The sequence below is a fragment of the Ambystoma mexicanum genome, chromosome 2p, assembly GCF_040938575.1.
Source record: "Ambystoma mexicanum isolate Mex_15411 chromosome 2p, UKY_AmexF1_1, whole genome shotgun sequence".
NCBI classification, from domain to species: domain Eukaryota; kingdom Metazoa; phylum Chordata; class Amphibia; order Caudata; family Ambystomatidae; genus Ambystoma; species Ambystoma mexicanum.
In genome coordinates this window covers 1,092,315,097-1,092,328,112 of record NC_090923.1, presented here as the reverse complement: position 1 = coordinate 1,092,328,112, position 13,016 = coordinate 1,092,315,097, and the positions used below count along the sequence as shown (strand labels likewise).

Genomic DNA, 13,016 nt, shown 5'->3' with positions numbered 1-13,016 from the left:
ACAAAGCTTATATTAGGAGGGTTTGGGTTAGCCCCAGATCCATTCTGCACAGAACAAAGCGATGTGTGTCAGGAGCTATACTGGAAATAATTTCTATTCATCTGGAGAAAGAACTGGGGAGTGCCGACAAACTCTGGGGATCCACACTACTGCCAATCCAACCTTGAACAGGTGCTGAGAACAGACATGGGAGCACCATTTACACGGCTTGAGAGTGGACCGCTTTGTTTAATTTGACAACAGACACTGGACATTCAATATCAGACACTTGATGGACTTTTAGGAGTTTTATGTTGTGGCATATGCATGACTGAGCGCAGTGTGTGAGGCTAGCACCTTTTCAAGATTCAGTTTTTACACAGGTAACAGTGGAAAATCACCAGTCTAACCACACGGCTGCAGCCGTCCCTATACTGCTAAAATCAACGTAAGCTTTTGTTATCTTAGTGGTGCGCACCCTCAAAACATTTGGAGCCACGTTTTCCACAAAATCCACTATTCTGCTACTTTACAGGCCCTAGTGTGACTGCGGCACCAGTGTCTAAGCACAGACACATTACTAACTAAAATATGGCTGATTACCTTAGAAACAGAGAGGAAGATAGCGCTGCTTTATTTGCACCCAGAGGTACGGATTTCTAATCCTTTTAAAACTAGACCAAATGTCACTGAAACATTAGCGCAAAAATTCATCAAATTGGAACGTCTGTGCAAAAAAGAAATACAAATATTGGGAACAAGTTTCTCTTAAAAACTATATTGAACAGAACATCATATTTAGAGGCTTGAGAATATTAATCTTTGCAGACTTCACAAACAAGGATGATCAAGATCTGGCAGCCGATTGGGAGGCCAATATTACCACCAGCTCAGAAAACATGATGAAAATACTGGTCACACATGCAGAGTGGGAACACTCCAGAGTGACTTTAGAAATAGAAAAGATTAAGGCAGAAATCACAGCAATGAAAAATGCTGACAGCACAAAAGAGAAACATTTTGCCAAAATGAATCAGATACTAGTGGAATACCAAGATGAAATAAAATTACGTAAATTCAGAAAATTTTACAGAGATGAGAAAGATTATTTAAACGACAGAGTGTATACTTACCAACCCAAGTTTGATGGGGACCTATCATTAACTGTAACTCCAACTATATCTCCAGTTACCTCTGATGCAGATTCCGAATCAGAAATACCTGAGGGTATTGAAAACCCAGAACAAGCCACAAACCAATCATTACTAGTAAGAAATCTAATTTGACAAAGAATGAACGAGAAGCACTACAAGAAATATGCAATGACAAGTCTTATCGTAAAAGAAGCAGATAAAGGAGGAAACATAGTTAGCCTTAACAGGACAGACTACATTAAAATGGCAGAAGAACACTTATCCACCCCTGGTTGTTAAAAGAAACTTATCAGTAACCCTACTAATTTGACTGTGAAAGAACTACAGCTGACGCTACTACAATGGTATGACCAAGGGCTTCTAACTGATGATGAAAAGGCATATCTGTAACCAAACCAATAATGCCTAAAATATATTTTCTGCCGAAAAAAGTCATAAACCTTTTGAGCACTTACCAACAGTAAGACCGATAATGAGTGGACAGGGAGGGGCCACAGAGGCACTAGCTGATTATATTGACAGCAGCATCAAAAACCTGGTACCAAAAATTCCAGCATACCTCAAAGATACTATGCACACACTCCAAATTTTGAAGGATATTAAATGGAAAACCACCTATGCCTTAGTAACATTAGATGTGTCAGCAATCTATACATCTATCCCACACACCTTGGCCTTGGAAACAATAGATTTTAGCTTTATAACTTTCTGCTTCCCACTATATGCATGTACAAATGATCAAAAACCTATTGGACTTTACCTTAACACATAACCAGTTCATTTGTAATGGTGACTATTTTTCACAAACCAAAGGTATAGCAATGGGTGCAAAATACACCCCATCTCTGGCCAATCTATTCATGGCATATTTTGAGGACAAATATATTTTTAACAATAACCCCTTCCAACACCATATTATCACCTGGAAAAGATACATCGATGATGTTCTGGCCATATGGGAAGGCACATGAGACGAATTTGATGGGTTTTTTTAAATTATCTCAACCACAACACCTTTGGGATTAATTTCACAGGACAAATAGATGCACATGAGATTGTGTTTCTGGATCTCAACATCAAAATAGATGCAGAGAAAATACACACCTGCACACATAGGAAGGACACTGCAGTCAATTCTATTCTTCATGCGTCTAGTAGTCATAAGCGCAGTGAACTTGCTAGTTTTCAAAAAGAATGTAAGTCCATTGGCGAAAGATTTCAGGCAAGAGGGTATTCTAAACGCTTAATCAGGCAAACAACAGACTCGATTCAAAAAGTGACCAGACAAACATTAATTAGAAACAAAACCTGAAGGAGAGGAAACTGTGTATCCCAAATTTGTAAACTTCATTACCAAATACTCACATGATAGTAAATTAATTTACCAAATGTTGAAGAAGTACTGGCATTTACTGCTTTTGGATACAGATCTCAGAAACTATATTTCGGAATGCCCAAACATTATTTTCACTAAAGCGGCCACCTTTAGAAATTGACTATGCCCATCCTTCCTCAAATCAGAGCCAATAGGACAGGAGCACTGGCTAACTTCAAAGACTCAACCAGCAGGATTTATCAAATGAGGAATGTTTAATTTCTGCAAATATACACTATCACCAACGAAATCATTCAAACGCCATGGTGGCTTGGATTTAAGATTAAGGACTTTATTAACTGTCGATCTAAGTTTGTCATATACGGAATACAATCTGTTTGTCAAAAATGTATATTGGTAGCACCATAAGAGAAGTACGCTTCCGTATACGGGAACACCTAAACAGTTTGAACAGTCAAGATATTAGACTACCACTGTCAGCTCATTGGCAAGAACATCACCAAATGGATAATGCCAAAGATATCAGATATGTCGGACTCCAGCAGATCCAGCCACATCCAAGAGGTAGTGACAGAGAGTTGAAGCTACACCAACAGGAAGCAAAAATGATTTGCAAACTTTGATGCCTATCACTTGGTTTTAACAAGGAACATGAGCTAAATGTTTGTCTGTAAAATGTATGGACACTGAAGCATGTCTAATTCGGTAACACTGCATTAAGAAATGTTCTAAATATCAAGAGAATCGTACACTTGGAAAACTTGCAGTCAAATAATGTCTGTAATACTCATGCAAGATATGCAGTTAAATATATCTGGAATGCCATTTAACAGGTCGTAAATCACAAAGTTTATATGTCTGAATAATATATATTTAGGTTGACAAATTATTTTAGAAATATATGCCATTCATGCAAGTTTGTTTTATACGGTTGATACACCACACCTGAGTTTGTTCTTACTAAAAATTATACCCAAAATGGGCCGAGTGACATCATAAGTTCAAATTTCCAAATAAATAACCATTAGGCTTTTCCTGCCTGTATTCGGTTCAAACTCATGAAACAAGTCTGTGCAGCAGAATTTGAATACCAGTGAACTCTTCCTGTTTAGCTATAGTTGCCTGGTAACTGTGGACATGTGATCAATCACATGACCAGTTGTGCCCTTTAGATTCGTTGAGTACTAACATTGCGGAAACTGTGGGTTCGTAGATACTGTTTGCATAATGGTTAACTAAACCACCCACTCGGCCAATTCCCAAAATTGGCCCAAACATAACAATATTTGCACGCAATTTTAATAATACGAATGCTATTCTAATCTATATCCGAGACACGTGATCTATCACGTGACCGGAATCACACATCACGGCAGCATAGCAACGGCGAGTGTTTGCCGATGCTTGTCACTGCCCGACGGCGTCAGACAACAGTCTCAGTATTGCAATTTAGCCGCTAAGCTCTAAATAATGACACGCCTGGCATTTAATATCAGCAACCACACCAAATCGGAAAAGCTAATTAAATGCGCATACCTTGCACACATTTACTCTTTATTTTTTCAGAATACGGCATGAACACATAACGGAAAATTATGTTGGAGAACTGCAATTAATTGCAACTAAAATATTGACCTTTCAGGTAACACTCAATGCAAATCTTCATACAGGGGGTTGATGCGTCAACTCGCCGTAGCATTTACACTCCACATCTCGAAATAGAGTGCAATAGGGATTTTTAGCATTGAGGCTTACATTTTCTTGTTCTTTTAGGAAACTGATCTTCAGTAAAAACCAACTCTGCACTGCCAATTTGCCTTATATATTTGCGTCAGAAGAGAGTATATGGTTCAAGGACGCTAGTAATAATTGCATATAAGGTAATATACCACTATTCACTTTCCCTGAGACACGTGTGTGATGAGCGTGGTCCTTAGGATCTCTTTAGTCACGGCAACTTTTTTACGTGCTGTTTGGTTGATACAAACTAATAATTTCCCTTGTTTTCTCACCAATATGCTGAAAGTAGATATAAAAATATTGGAAATTGTTAATTGACAGTGTTTTTTTATATATAAGCACGTATATAAGATTCCTAGTTGGATACTCAGAATTATATTAATTCCTAAAATCACAGTTAACTATGAAAATGCTAATTTATATGGTCAAGTTCATTCATTCATTCACTAATATGCAATTCCTTTTTGTTTCACTTTACCTAATTACATGCTTTTCTCCTGCATTTTCTCCCCCCGTCCCCGCTGTGTCTGTTCTCTACCCAGACTCTCTCTGCAAACTAGGATTGCCCACTGAATATGGTTATTGCACTAATTATTAGTAACTTTACGCCCTGAAGACGGCCCAGTAAGGTTGACACACGTGTTGGCGTGACCAAGTTCCTTTTCTAAATGTATATCTAATTTATGTGCAAATAATCAAGTGTGACAAAGCTCCTATCATGTATGATTAATTGGTTGTCAAAGCATGACTTTTTCTTTTCTCTTTTTTTTTTTTTTTGAGAATACAATGTATGGAAATAATACTTTTGTCTTTTGTTGGATCTAAAATACAGGAGCCCTACTTTCTAAACACTTAGCAGGTGTCTCTCATATTTACTTATTCATTCTCCAAACTCAAAAACCTTATTAAATAATACCACACTGTTGTGGCATATGCATGACTGAGCGCAGTCTGTGAGGCTAGCACCTTTTCAAGATTCAGTTTTTACACAGGTGACAGTGGAAAATCACCAGTCTAACCACACGGCTGCAGCCGTCCCTATAATGCTAAAATCAACGTAAGCTTTTGTTATCTTAGTGGTGCGCACCCACAAACCTTTTGGGGCCAAGTTTTCCACAAAATCCACTATTGTATATGACGCATGCAGTGAGCCATGAATATTTACCAAGGATGTGACAAGAGAGGTTGTCATCCTGGAGACAATATTTTCTCTGGTTCTGACCCTGTACCGATTTTCAGGACACGAGTTGATACATGTTGGTGGACAGGGTCCACCCACTTTTTTCAACGGGTGGACACAACCCCTGTTGTGTTTTTGAGGTCAGCATTAAAAGAAAGTTTTCTTGCTCAAGTTTTCAGCTACTAGGATTTCACACTAGAATGTCATGTTTTCAATGCAGACGCTAACCCAAAAGAACACATAAAAGTGCCATTAAAGTGCACGTTTCATGTTTGGATTTCGTTTTTGTTGGAATATATCATTATAAATTGTTGGGCTTAAAAGGTGGCCAACTTTTATACTTTGATAGGGAAGTTGTTGAAATTGTTCCTCTCAAATTATTTATATATATTTGTTTTTTTACCATGTTTTTGCTGCTGCCTACACGCGTAGTGGTCATTATCTTGTGATGTCACTTTCTGTGATGTCATCAAATAAAAATAAAAGGCCCACACTTAATTTGCCACACTTGCTCCCCACCCCCACACAAAACCTAGTGCCGGCCCTGTTTGTTGATGACGCATTTTCTACCTCTCAAGAGGGTGTTTCTTTTAATGGGGGACACAGATCACCACAATCCTTTTTTCTTTTTCTCTCAGGCAACAACCATGTGACCCCTATCCCAGTTTGGTGCCCCCCGCCACTCGCTACATAGTCAGTCTCACACTACTGAAACATATTTGGATGCAGTAACTTGGTTCCAATAACAAATCTGAAAAACTTGCCACGCTTACGTTTCGCACAACTGTAATTTGTCAAGGCCATTTTCAATGTTGTATGACCTAGGGTAAATAAACAGTTCATTACATTTGCGAACATCTAAACTAAAACAAATGTACATTATTGAGCGCAGATAAAAATCTTCTTCTTGTCGTTTAACGCGAATAAAAGTAAACAATTACAGCCTCATTATGAGTCGGGTTGTATCCCGACTGGAGTTGTGTTACCGCCCAACCCTACGGCGGTATTACCGCTGGATCACGGGTTGGGCGGTAACTGTAATTCCCCATCCCCCATTCGGTCCATGTTAGGCTGACGATAGGACCAGCATAACATGCATGCTAAAATCACCCTCGTCGGCAGCCCTCAAAAGGTCATCCCCTTACTGTCACAAGCGCTGACTCCGTCCCATTTCCTGGTCTGAACCCTGACTGATCTACGCCAGGATGCCTTTCTCTTCTACAAAACTCTGAAGCTGCATTGTCACCATCTTCTCCAGGGTTTTTGCAGGCCAAATAAGGCCGGGACTTGGACGATAGTTCGATAGAGTTGTGTGTTCCAGAGATGTTTTTTTTAGAAGTGGAGTAAGATGTGCATTTTTTAAATCAGGTGAGACACTTCCTTGCCTCAATGAAGCACTACCTAGTGAATGGACAATCCCACTTAGACCTGGAACGTGCCATTTAAGCAAATATGCAGGAATAGGGTCGTAAATGATCCTCAGATGTGTTTGTACATTTGTTAATTAAAGGGGAAGGTACTGTAAGTCAATGCAAATTCAAGCATGTCCCAGATCATCATGTTGTTTCATTGGAACTACGGAGCAATGACATAGATAAAATAAACACAGATCGCCTGGCTAGAGTGTGATCAATGCTGGTGCATAATCATGTGACATCTACAGTAACACTTATGGAAAGTGGGATTGGCATTGCATTTATCAGAGTGTACTTGCAATGTCTTTTGTCTCTTGCATGTATGGGTCCATAGGAGAAAGTTGTTGGTCAAATTGCTCTGAAAGGTAATGCATTAGTGATCCTATGTAGCTAATGAGGAGGTGGCCTGGTGGAAGTAGAAGAGCTATTTCATGAATCCTGGGTTAAAACCTAGCAGTTCCTGTGGATTCCAAAGATAACATTCCTCGTCTAGTGTCAAACCCCCTGTCTGCTCCCAGATGGTAAGTTTGTATTTGAGCTGGGCAAGGAGGTAGGGTGTTGGGTCACTTCACAAATGCAACATGCGTTATCTTCAAGTTATCATATAGTTTCCATGATGTGGTATGTCCTTTCCACTAGTAGTTTACGTTCACTGTTGTCTTCATTTATGTGTGGACACTACATGCTGTTTTCACTCCACAAAAGGTAATACTAGACTCATTTGTATCTGTAAAAGGGCCCTTTACGTCACTGGAACAGACTCTTCAGTGTAATTCATACACTAAGGCTAATTATTTACTTGTATTCACGTTAAAAGATATGGTCCACCATTTGCACATCATAGAATGCGAAGATTATCTGCAGGCAATGCTATTTATTTTATTTTAGATGTTCCCAAAGGTATTTAAGTGTTTATTTTTTCACAGATCATATAAAATGTAATTATTTCTGGTTCGTTTATATAAATATGCTATTAAAAACAGCCTTGACAAAGCACAATAGTATAAAACACTTGTTAGCCTTACGTGTCTATGGAATGTATCAGAATAACATCACTTGAGCAAACGAAAGGACGAATATGTTCCAACATAAACACCAACCTGTCTTGTTAGAGATGTTCCTGAGACCAGAAGCAACCCTATACCGTCTTTTCTGACTTTTTAGTGTTATGAAGCTTTGCTAGCTTTTAGTCGTGAGTGGCGGCACTCGCATACCTATTACCAGATCACGTCATCTAAAAAGCTAGTTAGTTGCGGGACCACCCGGGAAGTGCTACCAGATGAAAACAAACCTAGTTGGGAGAAATTAAAAATCTATTCTTATTCAAATCGACCAATTTAATTTTATGCACGTGTCTAGTTAGGTATGGACTAAGCATGGTGCCACTCCTATACCTTTCTAAGTAGCTATACAGGCAATGCTCTCCATCGCTGAAATGAACTGTCTGGCCCCAGCTTAAACTCACCAAACAAAGAGGAATGGAAAAAGGTGGAAAGCAGTGGATAACAGCATTGACGCTTTTACCCCAATGTGATATGTGGGGTGGGGATAAGACCCTTGAACTTTTCTAACATAGATAAGTGGGTACGTGTCCTTGGCAGGTGCCAGTTTAGTGACTGTTGCCCCGAGTGCCAACTGCCCGTTTGTAGTTTCTAGCATTACACTTGCATTCATAGGGTATCACCCCGGCTGAGGCATCGTACAATGGGGGCCCCAGTGAGGGCTCCCCAAGGCTTCCGAATGGGAGCATTCAGGAAGCACTAAAGTGCATCAGGTTGGTATATGTCTATGGAAACCTATGCAATTCTCTAGAATGGTCTGCTTTGATCAGGTGGAGTTACAGGAGCTACATATCAGTTTTTGGACAAAAGAGAGTTCACACAAAACATGAAAAACAGGAGATGTGGGATGCAATAATAACCGAAGGTCCCATACAATTGGTTAAGAATGAGGCACTGCTCCAATGTGTGGCCATTACACACAGAGTATGATTTGAGGTATGTCATAATTCCTTCTTAATGGCTGCTAAGTGTGTTGCTTTTCCTCGTATTTGTAACTATCAGCGATATATATGCTCTCAAGAACAGGGGGCCATTTGGGTAGGGCACATGATACCTTCTGGGGTTCCAGAGAGCAGGGTTTGATGACACTTACTGCTGCTTTTCAACTTTGTATGATGCTGTCAGTTCATCGAAGAGTGTTGAGTTCATCTCCATGAATGTCTTGAGGACGTTATAGATCAAGGAGACAATCGTCCTGTCAAATAGGATGAGAGAAGATGAGGGAAGCAATGCATACATAAACAGAGATGCATGCAGGGAAAGTGAGACAGTTTGTAAACAGAGACAACAATCACAATGAAAGGGCAATATGAACAAGAATGTGTAGGGGAACAACAGAGAAGGTCAGGAGAGAAGGATAAAGGGAGAATAGGGAGAATACATTTAAAGAACGAGTCACAATGAGAAACGCCACAAAGACAAAAGTGTGAGAGAGACAAGAAAAGGTTTGGTTGAAGAAAAAAGGTTTTGTGAAAAACAGGCAGATAAAGTAGCAAACGTTGAACATGGCATACAAATTGGCTATATACACTTGCTGATCGCTACTAGCTACTTCACAACATAGCAATGAGACACAAACTTAGCCTAAGAAGCTGATGATGGAAAATGGGATACAAATAAAATATTTTTTTAACTAAGTTGTCAAGAACAACAGAGCCACAAAAGACACCTCAACTTAACCACAACACTACTCCTCTCAGAATGCCCTTTACTTAATGACAGCATCTAATAGCCCAATATCCTGCCCACCGCACTGTAAAGAAGCTTTGACATTTAGAGAGATAGAACCTTCTCCTTTTGACCTACTTGAAATGATTATCCCATGTAGGGACTACTCCCATATTTTAGTGTAGGAAAACTCAATCAATCTGTCATGTTTCATCTAAATATGCAGGTCTGCACAACCTCCTTGATGAATCTGGATTCAGACAACTGCACAGGAAGTTTTAAATGTCAATATTTTGAAAGAAAATACAGTTTACAGTTCCCCCTGACTCTCGTAACCTAACTTAAAGCATGGACGAAACAGATGAGGAACTTACAATGGATGCATAAGCAAGAAATAAATGGAGGTTAGACAGAAGATTTAGAAGTAGGACCAATTGCAGACACAAAGGATGGCATGCAATGGGCATAATGGAAGGGATGCAATAAAGAGACTTCTCTGTCATGGTTAACTACTGTTGGTTGGAATACATTGAGATGTCTGGGGCTTTGATTACTGATCATTTCTACGTAATGGAATGTTTATGTGATATCAAGATTCTCTATTCTCTTTCTTGCTGTCTTGCTTCCATCTCAACTAGATCTTTGTAGCATATGTTGACCATCTAAAAAGCATCCACTAGAGGTTTTGCAGTCATTCTTTAATAAAGGAGGAGCTTACTGGTTCCAGTGTTCTTTGGAGACCCGGTACAGTGTGCTGAAAATGATTGGCAGGATACTATGGCAGTTGTCTTCAATCAAACTCAGGATGTACTCATTATTCCAGAAATACAGAGCCCGCTCTGCAACCTAAAACAAAAGCAAGAAAAAGCCAGGCAATCATTAGCAGGTGTTAAACTGGTTCCATCTGACACTCATCTCCACCTGCATTCATTATTAAATTGAACTATTGTTCAACCTCCCCACATTTCTGATATATTTGTTTGCGTGTGGTGTACCCATTACAGCTTCTCTTTACCATTTCCAGGGGTTGCTGGAGCAGAGCACAAGAGCATGAAAACTGGTCTGGAAGAAGTATGGCCACTAAAGAGGTTTGAGGAGATGACGGGTAGAGAATGAGCTGGGGGATCTCTGAGATGGGATCCTGGAAGTGAGACTAGCTATCTGGATTGTGCGTGAAATTCTTGTTGGGGTCCCTCAATGTATGATGTAAGTGAGTGATGAATGTACATAAAAGCTAGGCACTTCCTCTACCACTGCCGAGCCATCTGCATTCCAGTTACAATTGCATAGTTAGGGTTTAATCTTTAAAAGAAATGTGGAGAGTTCGGTGTTGTGCATCCACCCTACTGCTGCTGTATCAGGTTAAAAGCACTGGAACACTAAGGAGAAGCCACCCATGGAGCCTTTGGCGGCTGCTTGTGATGAAGTCCTCTGCCTGCTTTGCTGGACATCAAGTGAGGTGTCCAAGAGGGTCCAATGCTTCAATAAGTTAGTGGATGATGGCTCTGCTATGGTATAGTGAGGATCCCCTTGTCAATCCCACTTGCACCCCATCTTAGGGCAGGGTACAGTAACATGAGGCCAGATAACAACATGGTCCCCTGAAGGGTGACATTTTCAATGATGAAGAGCTGAACAAATATGGAACGACTGGAATAAAGTTTGCCCAAAAAGGAACTTTTCATGTATTCCTGCAGTGGGGGAGTTAATAAATACTTGCGCCTTTAAGAGAATTAAACACGGAGAGGAAAAGCATTAAGCCAAGGAAATACATCTCTTCATCGCTGGTAGCAAACAATAGCTCAGAAACCAGAGAAACATTACTTTTGTCTGAGGAAATCACTCGATGAGCACAGTTAGACATCAGAGGCACATTACAATTTCCTGCAGAACTCACTCAGCAATCTTACGCAGGCTAATGGGGCGCACAACACCGCTCTCCTGCAATACTCATGCAGGGCATCTGCTGCCTAAACCTAAACCGTGTTAGTTTATCAGCAGATCGTGAACACTGAGCAAAATCAGGGAATGATGGCTATTTCAAAATATTTTTTACTCTTCTTACATTAAAGTAAAATCACAGCAGAGCCCTGAATATGCTCCGTAATATTTCTACACTAAGGAAACACCATAACTAGCGCGGTACAGTGCAGGAGAAAAGAGACATCCACAATCGAGGGTCAGCTTTTAAAGGCTTACCTCAGTACCAAAGCACACAAGGTGAAACAATTAAGCACAGCCCTTCAATTAGGCAATGTGGGTGTATGGAATAAGAGATGGTGGCATGAATTTGGAGTGAGTTGGAGTCAGGAAGGAGTTTGTAGGGAGCCTGGAGACAAGAGGTTGGAGACAAGATGGGGAGATAAGTTAACAGGAGATGAGATTGGATTGCGAGTTAAGAAGCGGTGGGTTGTGAATATCAGCAGGAAGCGGTTTGAGAGCAACATCAGGAGAGATGCAGAAACCCAGCAAGTCCATAGCTAGCAAGTTGAGGAAGGCTCAAGTGGCCAAATTTGTCCCAGAGCAGGATGTATTCTTGATACTTAGAGGAGAAATTAGTAGGTGGAGTGGCATCAAGGAGAAGCAGGAACAAAGTAGGAGTAGAGAGGCATTGCAGAAGGAGGTCAGCACCCTAGGAGAGCGAAGTAACAAAGCCCTCTTAAGTTTTCCTGTGAAACCCAGGGAAACAAAACCCACTTTGCTCTATCTTGAAGTAGTAGTGACATTTTAAAATATCCACAACTTGTAGTGGAGGCCCAATGATGCCTGTAGTGTCTACAAGATGAACCAGAGGTGGTTGTTTGTAGGAAGAATCTCAAGAAACAAGAGTCTGTGAGTGACCGAGAAGTACACAAAACCTTGTGAACGTCAAAAGAACTTTACTTTGAACTGTTGAGAAGAGACTACCCATACACCTTGTGTATCGAGTTAGCCACAGAAGAGAGCCATTGAGTTTTTAAAATAATAAAAATACATTTTCACCTATGTTTGTGGTCAGCCTCTACGTTTCCCCCTCCCCCACCGCATCCTTCAGCTATAAGCCACTGCTCCATAGCCTGGAAGCCTAGAATGGGTCTTTCCAGGTTATACGAGTGGCATGGCCTATCCCTTAGCCCATTGAGAAGTATGTCCTCTTTTTAGCCCTTATGCCTTTAATCTCTTAGAAGCCCCAGGTGCCTAGGGAAATGAGGGGAGTGGAATGTCACTGACAGTGTCCCCAACAATCCCTCTATCTCTCTCTCCCCAACTCTGGGTTTTCCAGGCCAAAGCATCCAAAAGTGAGAAAGGGGGAGCAGGCAGGATCTGTCTGTAGACAGGGTACTCAAAAAGAAACCATACTGCTTGCTTGCTACCTCAAATCTCTGACCTGCAAATTGCTGTTGAGCCTTGTTTCTCTCTAATGTAGTCCCAAGATATACATTACAACTTCACACTCTTCTTTATTTGATTACAAATTTATGTTAAACCAGTACAAGGCACTAC

At 40.4% G+C, this 13,016-nt stretch overlaps 1 protein-coding gene across 1 annotated transcript in view; it reads right to left on the bottom strand.

The window, feature by feature from the left end:
- Nucleotides 1–13,016, bottom strand: part of PPP2R5B (protein phosphatase 2 regulatory subunit B'beta) — a 574,560-nt gene that overhangs the window by 22,273 nt on the left and 539,271 nt on the right. The window contains exons 11-12 of the mRNA XM_069645079.1: nucleotides 10,252–10,379; nucleotides 8,959–9,060 (exon numbers count right to left, since the gene is read on the bottom strand). Of these exons, the coding sequence (XP_069501180.1) occupies nucleotides 8,959–9,060; nucleotides 10,252–10,379 (230 nt within the window). The remainder of the gene's footprint in view (nucleotides 1–8,958; nucleotides 9,061–10,251; nucleotides 10,380–13,016) is intronic.